Source organism: Sciurus vulgaris, assembly GCF_902686455.1.
Source record: "Sciurus vulgaris genome assembly, chromosome: 14".
NCBI lineage: Eukaryota > Metazoa > Chordata > Mammalia > Rodentia > Sciuridae > Sciurus > Sciurus vulgaris.
The window spans coordinates 84,186,068-84,205,770 of record NC_136475.1 but is presented as its reverse complement, the minus strand read 5'-3'; the positions used below and the strand labels follow the sequence as shown (position 1 = coordinate 84,205,770).

Sequence of the window (19,703 nt, the reverse complement as noted above, 5' to 3'; positions counted from 1 at the left end):
TCTGAGAGGAAGTAGCATAGATGCCATCAGATTCTCAGAATCCCTGACCCCCCAAAAGATGAACAGCTGCCATAAGCAAGGAAGAGCCATGGCAAACCTAAGGCCCCCAGAAGAGTGAGCCTCCACTCACCGTTACCAAACACCCTCATTTATTCAACAAAACGTTACTGTACTGTTGACCCCAGAGCCAAGAGCTGTTGAGAATGCAAAAATGCCTGTGATATGATTTTATCCTCAAGGAGTGAGAGTCAACTTGGGGCGGCAATGGGCATAAACAAATTCTTAATAGAAGGCCATTCCCAGAGAGGGGTAAATAATGCTATGGCAATGCAAAGACCAGTGCCTGGAACTTTCCCTGTGTTCTTGACCAAGCAATTACACCTCAGTAAATAGAGCCCAGACAGATTCTTCCCTTATAAGTTGACTTGAGGTAAGTCAGCATTTCTCAGAATCTCAAAGTTTTCTTTTTTTTTTTTTTTAATGGATGCAAGAATCCTGCCAGGTCATCTTACAATATTGTTGTGAGATTCTAAAAGGAGAGAAAATATCTGTTACATGATTTAGAGCCTGAAAGCCCTGAGCAAGATATTTAGCATGTTCTATTTAGGAGAAGCCAGCTGGTTACTCAAGGTGTGGCCCTGGAACTATGCTCACTTGCAGACAGAAACCCTGTCCAGACATTGTGAGTCTCAATCTGCAAGACACCCCAGGTGATGCTGATGTGAGATCGTGTGTCAGCATGCACTTGGATTGTTCCTTGCATAGCATAATTGTCATTTGTCAGAGAAAAAAATCCATCTCAGGGCACAAGGGACAATCAGGGAGCAAAGGCAGGGACCAGAGGCGTTCAGGTGTGCTGTGGGTTCCTCCCCCTCCATGGAGCTGGTCCTCCTCCTCAGAACAGGGGATGTACCTGGGGACGCTAGATGCCTGGAGCACAGGATGAAGGGGCCATGTCTGGGAGCCAACCCTAAAAATGGCCTTTGGTTCACAGAAACCTTGGTTGCCAGATGCTACTGAAGCACCAAGGCCATCTGATCTCCTTCTCAGGTCAGAGTGACAGGGACATGCTCATACATCAGCACGCTCCCAGGGGATCAGCAGACATCTGGGGAGCACAGCCTGCTGTATTTTTCCTGTTCATATTGCAAAAGGCCACAAGAGGGTTGTTGGCATGGCTGAGCACAAGCCCCACCCGCTAGGGTGCCAGTAGGGAGGGGGCTTCTCATCGGTCAGCAGCTCATCATTGGACCCTAAGAGACCACAACTGACACATAGAGCATCAAGCAGCAGGTGTTGGACAGCAAGGTCAGTGGTCTATCACAGAACTCAGGACCTGCAAGGCAGTGAGAGCTCTTAGGCCAAAAGGATTTCCCTGGTTCAGTTCATTTTAAAGAAACACCATATTAAACAACACCAAATATGTTTCTTTACAGGAGTCAATGCAAGTGTGCACTGTAAATCTTCAAAAGGAACTGTTAAATTTAATTAAGTTTGGCCTAAAGCTGCCTCTGAACATAGTTGAAGTTTATTTGACTTAATGGTTACTCTGTACATGGTGAACTCTAACCTAACTTGATGCGTAAACAGACGGTAACCTACCCTTCCAGCAAGGAGCCACATTCCAGCCAATCCCAGCAGCCAAGCTTTAGCCAACTACAGGCAGCCAACTCTTCCAACCCCTTCAGGTAAGGCAACGGCCAGGCTGTAACCAAGCCAGCTGTCTTTGTACCTCACTTCTGTATGCCACTTACCTTTTCCTATTTGTAAATGTTCTTCGGCCACTAGTTCTGGGGGTTTCCATATTTTGTGAATTTTTCTTTGCTCACTTAAACTCTGTTAAATTTAAGATATCTTAAATCTTATTTTTAACAGAAAATACAATTGACTTTATTTCCTGAGCACTTTTGATCTTCTTACTCTACTTTTGGTAGAGTCTTCAGATCCTAGGGGATACTGGCAATAGCAGAAAGAGGATGTTTCTTAGTCCCTGTCACCATGAAACCATTACTCCTTGGGAACCATTCATCATTTAGATTTGTTGGGTCACCAGTGGGACAGGGATTCTGTTGGCTCTGTAGGAAATATGTAAATCAAAGCCCTGGTTGATGTTCAGGGTTTACCTTAATTTGGTTTTATGTTTATCACTTTCATCTTGTCTCCATATTTTCTTATACTGGTTTCTCAAACTCACCTTATGGTGAATCTAAAGACTAGGAATGATAGACACAGAGATCATTCTGATTTGCTGATGTTCCACCTCTGTAACCAGCTAAAGTAGTTGGGTAAAATGAATAACTCTGTGCCCCAGATATCCATCTATCTAGGCAATATTTTCATATTTACAAATTTCAAAGAGGAAAACATATTGTTACTCTCAATCAATAAGCCTGGTGTTTTGCAAGAAAACGAGTACTAAAATCTTTTCCTCTGTGCAGAAGAACCCTTTCCAAAGGCTTGTCTCAAGCCGACGGACCAGCACAACTATCATGAATGAATTCGTGGCTTTTGTGGGAATTTTTCCTCTCAGTGCAATAATTACTATTCTATATCAGTCTCCTTCATTTCTGGTGGAAGAAGAAAGTGATTTTTTTGGATGCAAGGGAGTGTGAGAACGAAATATCTGGTCTGTGAGCAAGCTCCAGGGTTTCCTGGCCTGGCTCCGCTAGTACCAAGCTGAGTGACATCCCCTGAAATGAGTCCCTACTTCCTCATCTGTAAAATGAGAGAGTACTTCACTCCAACTTGTGAATGGACCTCCAACTTGTAGTTTCCATGGAAGATGAATCTGATGACAACATTTGTACCCCAGCCCCTGTTTGGATTCCTAGGAAATGCAGGACCTGCCTGATTCTCTCCAGGGGAGATCCACAGTTTTGATCAGAAGAACCTCGTAACAAAAAGCTTTAACCTAAACCATTCCAGGCAGATGGAAATCCTGTCTCTCTTTCAAGTTCTTTTAAAAGGGTTTCCCAAACACTGCACAGTAGTTAGTTTCAGTGTCTAAACAGCATTCATGGTCCATAAGTTCTTTCTCTGGCCTACATTTTTTTTCCTTTGAAGTTAAAAAATTAATATCAGCTTGCTGTTTTATTCTTGATCATGGAGTTATCTATATTTGGTGATAGTAATTAAACTGCTCTCCAATGGTCCTTTCTCATGAATTTTAAAATTATTAAGTATTGCAAATGTGTAGAAATCTTAGTACATTCAGGTTGCTATAACAAAAATAGACTGAGTAGCTTATAAACAACTCTACCATACCATAAGCTGAATTTACTTCTTAAAGTTCTGGGGGTTGGGAAGTTCAAGATAAGGTGTTAGTGATTTGGTACCTGTGAGGGCCCTTTTTTTGGCTCATAGATGGCAACTTCTAGTTGAGTCCTCACATGATGAAAGGGACAAGGTAACTGTCTTAGGCTTATTAGAAGAGCACCAATCACATTCACAAGGGCTCTGCCCTCATTACCTAACCACCTCACAAAGGCCCTATCTCCTAGTTTCCACCCAGGGATTATGTTTCCACATACGAATTTTGGGCAGACACAAACACTTAGATCATAGCAAAAAAGTATTGAAAATAATATAACAAGAGACCTGTAATATATACCTCCCAGATTTAGTACAGGTTCCTATTTGCCATTTTTGGTAAAGCAAAAGGATCAGTTGGTTTTAAAAGAAAGTAAACTGGTTAGTCACATCCTGATTCCCAGTCCCCTTTCTTTCCTCCTCTGCAGAAGCAACCACTAGTAGAAATCAACGTATGTGTCTTCTGGCAGGTTTTTATTCTTTTACCACATATGTACACATGAAGAATAATGTAAAGCACTGTTTATGAATTTCAAATGTATATAATTGTTACCACATTAACACAACATTTTAAAAATGGCTTTTTTCCTTCAATAAATTCATAGATGATTTAATTTCTCTCCAAAATGAATATGCCATAAATAGGTAATTAGGTTGATCACAAGATTTTTGCTAGTATAGACAATAAATACCAGTATGAACACACTCATTAATGTCTTGTACACATACAGGAACTTTTCCCTAGGGCATATACCTGGAAATACCTATAGAAGTGTGACAGTTTTACCAGCAATGTATAACTTTCACAGCTTCCATACATTACATAGCTTTATGTGTAATGCTTTGTTGTGTCAGTTTTCCATTTTTGCCAAATGGAGGAATACAAAATGGCATTGAACGTTTCCATTTATTCTAGTGAATTTGACCATCTTTTTGCATTTCTTTTTTATGTGGCTTGCTTAATAAAGTTATTTGTCTATTTTGTGTATTGATGTAGTTTTTCTCCCCCTTAGGGATTCTTGTAGGGATTCTTTATATGTCCAGATACTAGTCCTTTCTTGGTACATGTGCTGAAAACACCTCCTGTCCTGTAGCTTGTCTTCTCTCTTTGTCAATGGTTTCTTTTGTTATACAGAAGTTTGTCTCATTAATGGGGGCAAATTGAGCAATCATTTGCTTTATGGATTGCCTTTTTTGGGTTTAGCTCAAATTACCTTTTGCTTTCCTTAAATTGTAAGTAAATTCCTCTAGCCAATCTCATGTAGATTATGTAACCTTTTACCCATTATCTTTCTTACTGAGTCTTTCAAAAGTGTCATGAATATTATTTGCTACTATTATGAAAATAATACATGATTAGTACACAAGATCTGGGAAAAGCTGAAAGAAAACAAATCAGTACACGATTAGACCATGGTGCTTTATAAACCAAAGAAAGTTACCATGTCCTTTTTACCATGTCAGGACTCAAAAAGGATAAATTTCATTATCCTTTCAGGAAGATCACTCATCAGGGAAACCCTATTTATAGTTCGTCCTACGTCACTGAAAGTAACATACTCTAGTATGGGCAAGACTGAGCTTTGGAGAAACATTGATCTGGATTTGAATCTCATCTCTACTACCTTCTAGCTGATTTTCCCTACATATGAACTGAACTTGTTTCCTTATCCATAAGAAAATGACAACTACTGCTTTGGGTTGTTGTGCATCCCAATTTATATCGAAATTCATGTTATGGTTTAGAAATAAGGTGTTCCCCAAAAGCTTATGTGTGAGATAATGCAAGAAAGACTCAGAAGGAAATTGGTTATATTATGAGAGTCTTAACCTAATCCGTGGATTAACTAGGATTAACTAGGTGGTAAATGTAGGCTGGTAGGGTGTGCTGAAGAACATAGGTCACTGGGGGCCTGCCTGTGGGGTTTATATTTTGTCTCTGATGAGTGGAGATCTCTTTATTTCTTGCTGCCACGTCCTGAGCGGTTTTCCTCCACCATGCCCTTTCACCATGATGTTCTGCCTCACCTCGGGCCCAGAGTTACGGAGTCAGCCCATCATGGACTGAACCTCTGAAATTGTGAGCCAAAATAAACTTTTCCTCCTCCACATTTTTCTTGGTGTTTTGGTCACAAGGATGAAAATTTGATGAAAACAATTCACATGTCAAGTCTTTTCATAAAATCTTTTCTTTAAAGAGTCCTGTGTTCTCCCAGCACTACTCTGTTCCAGTGCAAAAAAGGGTCCCTGGAGAAGAGAAAGGAAAGGAGAGTGGACATGCTTATCAGCCCAAGCCCAAGTGATGGACAGGATCCCAGCAAAGGCAAATCCCATGGAGTCAGAAGAGCCGCCACCAAAGCATAGCCTGGTAATGCTATGGCCTGTTCCAATAGACACTAGACTCTTCCACATATGTCCAGACAGTGCCTAAAAGGGCATGAAAACTGCCTGGAGAACAAAAGCCTCCAGCTGAACTCATCCTCAGTACTTCCCTACTTGGAGCAGTTAATTAGCAAAGAGAAAAACAATCGACTTTTTTGGTATTATATAATTCCATTGTGTTTTTGCCAGGTATCATATTTCACCACCCATGCCACGGTGTCATGTCATGAAAGAACGTATTGTTACACACACAAAACAAGAACGGGCTCCCAACATTGCAAGAAGCATAATTCCACATTCTCTGTCTCATTGCAATTGAAATCCTCAGGTCAACAGGCAATTACATTCACGAAATATGTCGTGCTTCAAGTGAGCATTGCTCATGTTGAGATGGTCCTTGCCCGAAGAAAGACTATTTTTAGGAAGCTTGGCAAAGAAAATTAAAGTTTCCAGCCCAAGCATGCACTGCCAAATAACTAATTCCACCAAATTTTTTCTTACCAAGTTGGGGTGGGGGAGGTGTGCAACAAAATAATGAAATCTTTCTTTTCACCATTTTGGGAATTACCTCTCCACTTCTCCAATGTCTAATCCCCTTCAGCTTTCAGACTCACCTTCACAAAATTCTAATAGTTTCTCAGAAGTATTTGAAAGTGTAGCAGGTCATCTGGTTAGAATCTATTGTCTTTCTATGCTTCGGAAGAATCATGGAGCTCTTTCATGTAAAGTGAAAACCTGATTAGAGCAGGGTCCGGTTCATGTTCAAGGAACCCAGGACTGAGGACTTCACATAAAGAAGAATCCCAACTTGTCCTATAAGACAGTCAAAATCCTTTAAAATTTAAAAACTTATTTCCTGTATGCATGCCTCATGGTTATGCAAGTTCAAATTTCATTTTCTAATAAAGACTGAGCTTTGTATAAAAGAGACATTTGTTGGGCTAGGATTATCCCTATCAAGCACAACAGCCTAAAAGTATGGGTCCAGTTTTGGCCCTGGGATCTCGGGTAGCTAATTTACCTCCCCTGAGCAGCAGTTCTCTACACAGACCAGCATCAGGTGGACCACTGCCTCCTGTCTCCAGTGGCTCTCAAAAATGTGGGCCCAGACCAGCAGCATTAATACCACCTGAGCCCTTTGTAAAAATGCAAATTCTGTTTCCACTCCAGGGCTTCCAAAGCACAAGCTCTGGGTGAGGCCTAGCACCTAGGTGTTGTGCTGAGACAACTGAGAACTGCTAATATACACTGATTTCCTCCAGCATAAGTCAAAGATCCCAAAGATTCCAGTAAGGTCAAAGCATAGACCCCATAGACCTTCATGATCCCCAGCCTCCAATTTCATCCTCTAATGCTCCCTCCATTTCCCCATTCCACCCCATAATACTATGGATTAGGAAGGTACTGCCTCCTCCCTCAAGCTTTTCTTTCCTCTGTTCCAGAACAGCTCACCACTTTGTCTTTGGATTTTGCATGTGACTCTATTCTTGCAATGTTTTTAATAACATTTGCATTTGTAAAACAGTTGGATACACGGGTCAATCCCGCCGGCCTGTGAAGTCTTTGGAGATGTATAGCCCTCCACTCTCCCGCCATCAAGTATTTATCAAGTCCCAGGAGCACAGGTGGGTGCTCAGAACACAATGGCACAGATGGAACTTATATCTTCTCATCCTGGAATGCTTAGCACCTAGCACAGGTGAAAGAGAGAGAGAGACAGATTAGGAGACTAGAATTTAGTAAATATCTCCAAAACTCTTAGATTGCCTTTCAAGTCCTCCCCAGTTTGACCTGGCTTATTGCTCTGTATTTAAGCTCTACTTCTCTACTATTTGATCTGCCTGATCTTTCTAGGTCTTTCCCCTTATTCTGTCCAGTCCAGTCTTTCTTATTTTTCAAGGTCAACATCAAGTCCCAGGTCACCCAGAAAGGCACCTCAGACAGACTTATTTACTATCAACTTTTATTAACTGGCCATTCTATCAAGCACTGCTTTACATTATTCATGTCTGTGTTTCTGTTCTCTGTGCCCAATCAGATTTTGGACACTTCTCAGGGAATCTAGGCTTCGTATTCCTTCACTTTATGCTTAACACTTTCTGGAAGGCACTATAACTCAGTCTTTAAGATTTTTAAAATATTATCTTGACTTTCTCCAGGAAAACCAGACTTTAGAAAACAGTCAATGCTTTGAAAAAAATTGAAGGCTCTTGATTTGATCGCTCTGTTCAACTTTAGCAAGTTAAGCTAAAAATTCTGACTATGAATATTTTAAGAGTCGCTGACACCTAATGGAAGGTTTTGAAAGAACATGTGATTTCCAGGAACAGGTGATACCAGTGACCTGTTCTTCTCAGAAGACCCCATATCTCTCCTACCTATGAGAGTTGTCCCCCAAACTGGCCCCAAGAATCTAGCAGGGTTTCCAGAGAGGCAGAGTATATGGAACCTCTGCTCCCTGGAGTGTGGAGATGAGGACAAGAGGAACCTGTAAGAACTGCCATTTGCGGGGAATTCTTCCACCTCAGATTGTTTTCCTAGTTGATCAGAGGTGTCTGTCTCAGGCCTTGAATGGAGAGATGACTGAGTGGTGGCCCCACTTAAAAAGTCTGATTAGTAACGGCCGGCCGCAGCTGAGAGGTTTTCTACAGGAAATCAGTATTACCTCCACTGGGAATCAGTGTGGCGCCCACCGAGCCAAGTGGCCCTCCAGGACACCACTGGGAAATCACTAGCCTTTTATGAGGTTAGCTGCCGTTTTTGTGTAAACAACATAACGTTTTATGATGGGAAACCTAGTCCTTGCTTTTTATGTTAAAGCATTGATTAAGCCTTTAAAAAAAAAAAAAAAAGAACTTTTGAAATGCAAAGAACTGTGAAAAACTAATGTTGTTTCAGAAATGGTCCAAGGAAAGAGATAATGCAGTAGCTACAAGTTTAATGAGCTTTCTCGTAAAATGTGTAGGGGATTTGAGATAAGAGCAGCAATAAAAATAGTTTTGTTGCCTCCAACTCTCCCTACTGTGGATTCGGTGTTTTCTAAAGCAGAAAGCCACTGCTGTCATTCCTAGAGGAATATCGTATCAATAAATTCACACATTAGATTAGTAAAATATCTAAAGCAGCAAAATTTCTTTATTTTTGTCATTTTTTTTTTTTAACTAAGGAGGGTGATGTTGACAAAATTGCCTCTCATAAAAAACAACTTAAGTAAAAACCAAACTCAAATGGTGAATACAGGGCAAAACCTATGGAATAGTTTACATGGAGAGTGAACCCTAATGTGAACTGTGGACTTGGGGTGATCAGGATGTGTGGAAGTAGGTTCATGAACTGTGGCGAATGTACCTCTGAGGAACCAGAGCTGATGGTGAGGAAGGCCCTGTGTGGGTGCCGGCCCACAGAGGAACTTTTTATACTTTCTTTTCAATTTTGCTGTGAACCTAAAACTGCTCTAAAAATAGTCTATTAAAAGTTCACTGTAGTGTGTGCACATTTGAGATGTGTACACGTGGTGGGGGTGTTTGTGTGTGCACTTGTGCTGGGAATTGAACTCATCTTCTGGCTACTTGTGATTTTAAGACTAAAACTCTTCTTATTTCACTCCTTCATGACACATTGCACATTCTTCTAAAATGATTAGCCCTGGTGTTGTTTTGGGGTTCCCACTCTTCGTCAGCTATAAGGGACTCATTTTCCTCAGTGTCCCACAGACAAGACTAGACACAAAGAAGACTGGCCTGTCTTTAAGCTGCCTGCAAGCTGTATGCCGGAAGGTTCACCAGTACTACGCTGGTACTAGTATAAGCTGTTGTGTTTGCCTTTCTCTCATAAGAGTTGAGTTTGGGGAAACAAGGAGAAACCCCGTCACTGATCTTTATTGAAGGCTACTGATTTTGAACCTCAAGGAAGCAAGGCCTGACTCTACCAGGGGTTCAGCTCTGAGTGACAACATGTGACAATTATCATATTGACCAGCTTTTATCCTCAGCTCTTCCTAAGAGAACACAGTGTTTGGAAAGTCAACGTACTGACTGGGATTTCCAGAACATTCCTTGTCTTGTTGAAGGCCCAGAGCATGTTAGGGCAAAAAGCAATTGCCTGGTATTCCTTGGGCAGCACTGATCAACAGAGAAAATGACATGCAGGAGGCCTGGGGGTGTTGGGGGGGTGTGGTACCTGGCAGGAGAGGATATTTATACAAATAAAATGCCTATTTCTTCTAAAGTGGGCAGAGCTTGGAGGGAAGTTCCAGGAATAAGGCCCATTCAGATGGCTTCTGAAGGAGATCCTGCTGTAGTCCCTCAAGTCCCCAACACACACTGACACTCATCCCCTTTCCCCAAGGAGCAGTCAGCATTTGACCCGTGATAAAGGAAGCTTTCTGATTTGTGCCCTTTCATGACGAGATCCAGGGCAGTGCTGTGTGGACAGGATCTGATGACACGCTATCAACACGGTTGCTCATGTCTTCATTCACTCACTGGGCCCGTGCTCTGAGGCAGAGCAAGGATACCAACGCAAAGAGAAGCAGACACCCGTATTTGATCTCTTCTCACTCTCTCCGTACATTGTCCACTGAGAGAAGCAGAAAGCAGCCCACAAACCCTCCCCGGCTCAGCCCCCATGATCTGCCAGAACCCACAGCTGCTGCTGTCTGCCCTGCCTCCCTGTCTTTGACCTCAGGGCTGACCTGCGGAGACCAAACTTATTAAAGGAGCGAGGTCATTTACCCCTGTTCTTGCTGCATGTCCGCCAGTTATGAGCTGAAACTGCTCAATTACACGTGGTGTTTTATGAGGCGATCAGGTGTCCAAGAAAGACAGAGAGAAGGCTGCCATGCAGATTCTGACCCAGGCCACAAAGGAGGGGCTGCCAGAACCTTCCCCAGCAAGGCCGCGGGCTGCTACCTAGGGCGCCCTCACGGATGGCGCTACCTGAAATCTTTGCATTTTTTTACTTTGTTCTCCGCAGAATTTAACCACCTTAGGAAGACAATTTGATGTCTGTATCCTTCACCCCTTCATTAAAGGAAAACCACTTTCCTAGAAAAATACAAACCAGTTAAATTGCATTTTTTTTAAATGAAAGAGAGATAGAGACAAAAAAATAAAAAAATTTAAAAAACCAGAGATGTCTTCTTACATCTCAACAAAGAATCAGATCTAGGACTTCCAAAAGGTATGATTCTTAGAAACTGATTAATTTTTAGATCTTGAAAAGCCATACGGCCTCTTTAAAGAGCAATGAAAGCCTGATTCAAGCTGTTAAATTTTATGTTGTGTGTAATGTTGTAATTGATGTCAAACCTTTCACATTTTCTTACCCCTGACATTGGACAGTCTACTCCACTCCAGGGCTCAGTTACCAGAGTCGAGATTAGGTAACCTAACCAGGAAATAAGGGCAGAATGAAATTTTATTACATGGAATTGAGAAGTTCAAATGCAAAATAATTAAGTCTGAGCCAAATATAGCCATTCTCTCTCCCATCAGTTTATTTTGGTGGATAATTGGCTGTATTCAGTATTTCACTGAGCTGCATATAAAACTTTATTGCCCTTGTAAAGCACATGCTGTGAATTCTGATGCTTCTGTGTGTTTGGGGGAACATAATTGTTGCCTTTCAGAATACCACTGCTTACCTAGGTCCAGGCTTCCAGGACGCCTGCTGCTGAAAGCCCTAGTCTGGGTTGTGTGTAAGGAGCTAGAATCCAAGCCAAGGAAGGAGCCCAGGAGCAAGTGAAAATAGCCCTTGGATTTTAGAGCACATGAGAAGGGAAGGCACCCCCTTGCTTGATACGGGCTCTGGGAACTCACCACTGGGTTAAGGTCTGGGGAATCGAGGACTTATAATCAATAAGTCTGCCTTGAACATGCTCCCCAGGTCTCAGTGCTTGTGACAAAGCTACTCGATATTAGCACGTGGGGTCTTTCCCAAGGTGGTCTCGCCCTTCTCTTCATCTTTCTCAGAGAAGGGACTGTGGATACACCGTGAGGCCTGCTTTCCTTCACTGTGCATCCAGGACCATTGGAACAGTATGGAATTGACCTAATTAGGATCTTTTTTTCTGAGACAAGCAATATGTGGCTACATACGGTTTTAGTTAGGTTCCCAAAGCTTTCCTATCCTTTTGACAACAGCAACATGCCTGCATCCCCGTCTCCAGTTGTTTCTACACTCAGGTTTCACAGACAATGCCCAGGCTGCTCACTGTGGCTCACCTCTCTGCCAGCACCAGGCAGGACTCACCATGCCCCTCTATGCCCTTCCAGCTGCACCTCGGTGTCATTTATAGGCTCTCTAATACCTTCCAGCTTTCGTTCAACATCATTTCTATTTTCACCTCTAATGCCCTCACATTAGCGTCCTCAGACCTCGGAGCCTGCAGGCCCAGCAGAGCTACCTGGGGGAAATCATTCCTTTCTTCCACACATACTCCCAGCCTCTATTCAATGGAAAGTGATTTTCTAGGTACTGGGGATATGATGATAAGTCAGACAGAATTTCTGACAACTCGCTGTATGAGACAGCATTTCATATCCTGAATCTGGGACTCCTGGGATCTCTGAATTCCCTACATGGACATGCAGAATTGTATATTCATGTGATTTTTGTAGGCGGAGGTCCTGACACTTTCACCAGGATCTCAAGGGCTCCATGGCTCTTAGAAAAAGAAAAAAGTTAGAAGACACTGGTCTAGCAGGAAAAGTGGGCCATCAAAGAGTCACAATATCATATATAAAGAGCTTTGGTAACTGAAGTGTGTACCTAGCACAGTCCTGAGCTCCTGCTTCAATACTGGTTAAATTAGTACCCAACGAAACGAGAGCTGGGGAAAAGAATCATTGATGGGGGGTATTCATAAATGTTCTAAAAGGAGGTCACGCCTGAATGAGTTTTGATAAGTGAGTGGAGAGGAGGGGTTCTTGGTAGAGGCAAGTCTATGGGGAGAGAGTGGAGACAGGAGGAAGTGGGCTGAGTCCAGGGAAGGGAGGGTACAGAAGCAAGAGCAAACTGAAAAGGTAGTGGGCCTGAGAGTGAAAGGACTCAGGGCCCCTGCTTGCTGGGTGGGTAACCACACCAAAGTCATGGCTAAGTGGGAATCAGAATTCCATCTTTAGGAGGCTGGATAGTTTCTGGCTGCAGAGAGCCAATTCCAGTTAAGTTGCCTGCATGAGCCTGGCTCCCTAGAGGACGGGAACTTCGGGAAAGGCACAGGTCCCCAGCCTTGCCTGAGACTGACCTGGTTTGCATACTGCACATCCTGCCTCCCAGGAATTCACTTAGTCCCAGCTGAACCAGGTCATCAGTCACTCTACCTGGAGGTAGAGTCCCACTGTCAGCAGTGTCCCAGGGGACACCCAAGGGCATTCCCAGGACCAGAATCTCAGTGTTCTAGGAGCACACATGTCAATTCAGAGGACAGGGTTGCAGGGAATGATTGCCTGGGGGCTCTGGTTTGGGATTTGGAACTTTGAGAAAGCTTCGTGTGAAAGTATTTCTCATGGGAACATCGTGAAGCATTTTCCACACGTCATCAAGTTGGAAAAGCTCCTGAGAGCTACAAGCAAAGTGGGGGTGGCACATGTCCCTTCTAAGGCAGGTGGATGGTGGCAGGAAGAGTAGCCAGAGGCTGCTGTGGTGACAGCACAGGTGAGGATGGTAAGACGGGGAGGGTGGGCATGGCACTGATGGTGCAGGCTTGGACCACGAACAGCTCAAGGACCATGAAGCCCCAGGCCTGGGCAGGGGCCAAGTCCAGCACTGAAATTTTTAAGGCCCAAAACCTGAATTCAAAAGGAAGCCCACTAACCACAGTGTTCACGATTAGAAGTTCTGAATCAAGTCAACTGTCCATTGAGTGACTGTCCCTCCGAGCTTGCCAAGTGAACTCTCCCAACCATCCGAATGACCAGTGCAACATAGAATTCCAGCCCCATCAGCATCTAGAATCCCCAGTGACAGAAAACCCACCCCTAGCCTTCCCACCTCAGCCTTCCCACATTCAAACTCCATGTACACCCACAACAGCTACCCCTAACCCTCACTAGGGTGTGAGCGTATACACCACAACAGCCAGTTCTGCCTCTGCCAAAGAGAGGCCAACACCAGCTCTGGAGACAGGTTCAGGGCACTAGGACTTGGAATCCTTGCATCTTAGGAACCCAAAGTGTGTAAAGGTGGAGTGGAGGCAATTCCATGACATGGCAGGCTCCTCGTCCTACAGGAAGACACAAGGTCAAATAGGGTCTGAATGGAGTCTTCCAAAATGTACTTCCCAGGACAGAAGGCTCCCAGCTAGAGCTGCTCTGGGTTGGTGGAACTTGACTCCTTCCAGCCTTCCTGCAGGTGATTGACCTGCCTGGTTTCGAGTCTCAGCTCTCTTCCTCACTACCCATGAAGACTTGGCTCAGCTTCTCTGAGCCTCTCTCCTTATCTGCAGGGAACACTTAACCACCTGCCTTGCATGGGTCTCATGAGCATCACAGGAGCAGAAGGATGTGTTCCTAAAGGGCCTGTCACATAGGGCAGACTTGGTGATGCCAGTTGCCTCATGGAATAAAAGGTCACATACTAGGTTGAGGATGGGAACACAACTGTCCCTTTCTCACCGAAACCCAGGCCATAGAGGGATGGGTGGGGGAAAGCAGTCTTTTCATTGAGTTATAACCCAAGTTTGTGGCCACAAAGTCCCCTCAGGAATGTGACAAAGCTTCTCTGCTTGCCCACCTCACATCATCCCTCCATCCTGACCTTTCTGCTTTCAGGATGGCCTCCTTATACAAGCAGAGCCCCAGAACATGCACTTTGGATTTTCCCTCTGGAACTGACTAGGCACTAGACCTTGAGTCTAATGTAGCAACCTGAAAATCTCTCTCTGACGCAGCAGGGTTGTCTGTCCTTTAGACCTCAACTTTTATCCTGGGTGGAATCTCTACCATAGATAATAAGTTCCCCAGTCAACCTGGTTGGAGCAGGAGACAGTGGACACAGTAGGAAAAGAAAGTCCTGGATACAGGTGACATGGCTTTCATTTGCATCCACAGGATGTACCAAGAATAGTTAACCCTGCCTGTTATCAGACATTGTGTTCTCCATGAGTGCACTCAATGGACACGCACCATATCAAGGTCAGAACCCAGACCAAGAGTCTGGGTACCTATGAAAATCAATGGAGACGGTGAGAGAGTTTAGGAATCCCAGAAAACTGATTTGGGCATGATGAAGAGCCAAAGAGCCAGTTTTTGACTGCCAAGGGGGGTCCCATAGGGAAACTGTAAAAGATAAGCATAGAGAGGTCCTGACATCTGGCCAGAAACTTACCCCTGACACAGAATGTACATCTAGGAGTGGAAGAAAGTCTCCTTATTGTTTGACAGATCCCTGGATGGTAATAGAAAGCCATGAAATTAACAGACACAAAACAAAGTTTTTCATCTTGTCCTACTGCACCAGGGTCTCTGCTTACGAATTACTTCCATGATCCCTCCTGAAAACATGGCCCTCACAGTATGGGTTCCAGCCCCTTCACACAGAGCCTCCTGGCAGGGAGGAGTCTGACCCCATTTGAACAAAGCTTCCCAACCGTAGCCCCACCTCTGCAGCTGGTTCATCCTTTGTCTTGGAAGCTCTCATGAGCATTATGGGTTGTTTAATAGCATCTATGGCCTCTACCCTCTAGATACCCACAAGCTTACCCCCAAATGTCTCTATACATTGCCAGATGTACCCAGGGGACAAAATAACCCCTAAATGAGAGCCACTATTTAATTAAGAGCAGATAAGGGCCAGGGATGACATAACCCAAGGGATCCTGCTGCCCTCAGGGATGCCCTGACCATGGCAAGGTCACTCGGGGACTGGAACCTCAGATATACTTGCCAACAAACACTACAGCCAAAGGAAAGGAGGGACAAAGGGCCACAGGGGCTCAACCACAGACACTGACATACACCAACACCTCTTTAGGGCCCCAGGCTCCCCGCAGCAGGCTGAGCATGAATCGCTTCATCAGCCTTCCACAGCACAGGCGAGGTAGGTACATAATTATGGTCCCCATCTTGTAGGTGGGGAACCTAAGACTTAATGAAGAACAAATGGCTTCCCTAAGAGCAAATAGCCAGCTGGCATTGGAGCCAAGATTTCAACTCAAGCCAACTCAGTCTGGACCTGTACGCTCAGCGTCAACCCATGACAACGTCAGTGGTAAAGATGCTAAGAGCCCCCCAGCTATGGCCAGGCACCAACAGAGTGGAAGGGACACCTGTAGATGGTCTCAGCTGACCCTCACGCTCCCCCTGTAAGGTAGCCAGGGTGAGGGCGGGGTTCCAGGAGAGATGAGGCTCCGCTCTTCCTTGACCTTCTCCAACCTGAGTGGCAAAAACAGACCAGATCCATGCTTCACCCCACAGGCCCCTTCAAAGTCCATGGCTTTTTCTAGGGAGCCAACCCTTTACAGCGGGTGGAGAGGAGCTTGCTCAAGAAACCTTTGCCTGGGTGTCTGGACGTGAGATCCTAGGTTCACAGCCTCAAGGACAGAAGAACCTCCACCCATGCCTACCCACCACCCCAGGGTGCCTTCGGACTCTATGAAAGGAAAACAAACCCTAAACGTGTCAGGAGACTGGATTTTGTCCTTCCTTTGAAAAACAGAATGTCAGCTGCTAAGCACTGGATCAGTAAGGCTTCAATCGCATTCCGATACTCGCTCATCACGAGGGTGAAGGGGTGGAATTTGTGGAGAAATCTGTTTTTCCCTTTCCCCTTGCTTGAAGGATCTGAAGAGTCATGAAAAACAAAAGACGATCAAGTTCCAAAAGCTCATTGACAGTGTCTCTTTAAAAAACACACCCAGGCCAGGACCAACGTTACAACGACAAGATACCGTACTGATTAATTATTAAGAACACATTGTGTGCGGTTTGACAGCTATGCCAGAGTGGTCTGCTTCATAGTGATTAAACCTCAATAAATGTGGTTCTAATAATGAGCTGGTATTGAATTATCAGACAATGGCAGCTTTAGTAAATCTTCATTAGTTTTGTCTTTTGAGACCTTCATTTAAATTCTGAGTAATACGAATGCTGTTCCTGAGCCCAGCATGACCCCCCCTGGACTCACCACCCCCACAGCCCCAGCAACACACAGAGCTCCAGGCCAGAGGTGCTGGCCTGGTGGACAGCTGGGGAGGAACCAAGGGTGGACTAGGGGCCCCACAGCTTTTCTGGGAAGTTCGTGTTCCAACAGCCAGAACCAGCCCTCCTCAGACTCCCAGGAGAGCCGCCCCGGGCCCAGCAGTTAGACACTGGGGTGAAAAATTATTTCTGAAGTGTGGAACTCTGAAAGCAAAAACAAAGTGGGGAAGGAGGCAGGGGGTTGCCCACAAGTTCCAAATGAGAAAGGGTGCTGCAAGAGGTCCTTCGAGAGACGCGTGACCCGGTGAGGGGGCCAGCCACCGGGCCTCACTTGAGGCCTTCCAGGGTAAACAAACTGGCCAGAGCGCACGGTCTTGCTTCAAAAGGCCCACAATTACGCATTTTATTGCTCAGAGTTACAAAATGATGGTATCTCAAAGAAGGTGACAGCGAGTTAACAGATCCGTCCCTGAGGGTGCCTGGACCAGACGCAGAGACTCCCTTCTCCAAACAGAGATGCAGCACAATTAGGTGCCTTCAGAAAGAGACGCTTTTCCACTTTGGGAACCCCGAGGAAGGCTGGTTAGGGTACCCCCTCCATACACATTTTGTCACTAATTAACTCCTAATTTGGGAAGGGGGGAAAGAGGTGTCTCTTTCAAGAATTTCTCCCTCCGGAGATGGCATCTTAGAGCAGCAGCATTTGGCAGTAAAACACAACAAATGTCAGAGCGGAGTGGCTGCAGGGCTCAGGGATTTATGACTTGGTTCCGGAATGCTGTTGGAGCCGTGGCCAGAGACTCATTTCAGATTGGGATGGATTTGGGCAATTAGGCAAAATCAGGGAGCCCTGTTCCAGGAGGCCCTGCCCTGGGACCTATCGCTTATTGTGCCACCTTGAGTAAGTTCCTTCTCTCCTCTGGTCTTCCATTTACCATCTATCTAAAATAAAAGTGTGGGATTCATGCTCAAGGAGGATACTTCCAACCCCCAAAATCTATGATTCTAGGATTCTAAAGCTCAACAAACATTTACCCCAATTTACACACGCACTCCAAAATCAATGGGAGCTAGAAGTTGGGTGGTAAGAGTCAATTATCAGAGTGGATGAAATGTATCACAGAGGACATGGTCATGACCCCGTGACCCTGCTTTCCTCCTGACTACATCTAGCATCATGGTGAGCTCACTCTTCCTCAATGCAGGTCTTTTTGGAGTGGAAGGAGGACCACCATTCAAATAGTACAGGCTGGGGTCTCTCCTCACCACTTCTCAGCCAGGCAAATATCATCTCCAAGGGCTTCCTTAGAGAAAGGGTCCTGGAACCTCTCTGTCTGATTACCTAAAAGGCACAGTTCAGATTCAGTAGTGAGCAGCTGGTCTTTCAGCATCTGGAAGGTGTAGTAAGTCCTGCTACCTTGCTTCATGTTGGTGCAGCATGGAAACAACCCCTGGCATCCTAGCACCAGTGGCTAGTGTTTGGTGAATACCAACTGACAATTGGGCTTGCCCTTAGCAAGGCCTGGGCCTGCACATTCTGCTCCAGAAGCTGCCAAAGCTCAGAGGTAGAAGTGAGCTTCTACTGCGAGCCCATATCTGTGAATTGGAAAATGCACAATGACTGGGGGGGCTGTGGGGGGTCCTTTTTCACAAAGCAGATCCAAGCTCTTCTCCTGCTCCCTTTCTTGTTAGTGAAGAAGAGCAGTATTTGCCTTTCCCATGATTGTTCCTGCACAGACTACACGACACACACATCCTTCACTTCTCCTCTGTGGCATTTCACAACTGTAATGTGGTATCGTTTAACACCTCTGACCCCCACGGCAACAAGGAGCACCTCAGTCTCGGTTACTCCTCTCTCCTCTATCCCTAGCGCCCTTCCAGGTGTAGAATGATGCTTAAGGATTACTCCTGGGAGAGCAGTGAAGCTCTGAGGTCCCGGTCGTAGGTGCTAACAGAGCTCTGAGGAGTTGCAATGAGGAAAAAACAAAGGTCAAGGAAGCCATCTTGGGAGGTAGATGGGGGCTGAACTTCAAAACCCTCTTAAGGGACGGGGATGGAGCTCAGTGGATAGAGCTCAGTGGTAGAGCATGTGCTTAGTATGTACAAAGTCCTGGATTCAATCCCGGCACCAAACCAAACCAGCAGTGTTTGGAGGGACAGAGGAGGCCTGCCATACCTATGGCTCTCTCCACAGTGCTTCTGAGGACGGTTGCCTGGCACTGGAGCCGTCAGCAGGAAGGGTACCCACCTTCAGGGCGGTGTGGGGTGAGCCCAGCCAGCTTGAGGAAAGGAGGTGGGTGAGGCCTGTCTGTCAGTGAAAGGGTGCTCACCAAGTGGGGATCTGCTCGGGCCTTGGTTTCTGATTTCCACTAAAATCTTCCATGCACAGTCCCTTTTATCTCTCTTGGCCACACCAGCTCACTTCTTATTGAGTCGTTTTTTTTTCCCCCAAAACCTCTAAATAAAATTTGCAGTTCTTGCCAAATGTTTTCTCCATCAAGCAGTATTTAGCAACACGAGCACTGCAAATGGATCATGAGCAGATCAAATATCATACATTTGTTTTCGAATCCTGGAAATATTTTCCAAATCATCTCTCTCTCTCTTTCTCTCTCTCTCTCCCTCCCCAGCCCCCCGCTTTTTATTTTTGTTTTTGGGGTTTTTTTTCCTTTTCCCTTTTCAGACACATCATCAACCTCCCAACAATTCTGGCAGGGCCAGCCCCTGCGGCCCTGCCTCCGGCAGAAGGCTGCTCAAGTGTTGCCAGGAGTGGGGTGGCTGTGGGCCTCTGGTCAGAAGCTGGAGGCCATGGTATGGCATTGTCTGGTGTCCCTAGGGAGTGGTGTGTGCACTGTGCAGGGAGTGAGACGG

The 19,703-nt window shown here is 45.1% G+C and overlaps 1 protein-coding gene across 2 annotated transcripts in view; it reads right to left on the bottom strand.

Moving 5' to 3' along the window:
* Positions 1–19,703, bottom strand: part of LOC306644224 (uncharacterized protein) — a 165,391-nt gene that overhangs the window by 31,279 nt on the left and 114,409 nt on the right. Inside the window, exons 3-6 of one of the 2 annotated variants that reach the window (XM_079110946.1) lie at positions 11,018–11,079; positions 7,244–7,381; positions 6,306–6,504; positions 5,338–5,556 (exon numbers count right to left, since the gene is read on the bottom strand). In XM_079110946.1, the coding sequence (XP_078967072.1) occupies positions 7,361–7,381; positions 11,018–11,079 (83 nt within the window). In that variant the 3' untranslated portion in view covers positions 5,338–5,556; positions 6,306–6,504; positions 7,244–7,360. The remainder of the gene's footprint in view (positions 1–5,337; positions 5,557–6,305; positions 6,505–7,243; positions 7,382–11,017; positions 11,080–19,703) is intronic. The other variant, XR_013759208.1, reaches the window with a different exon arrangement.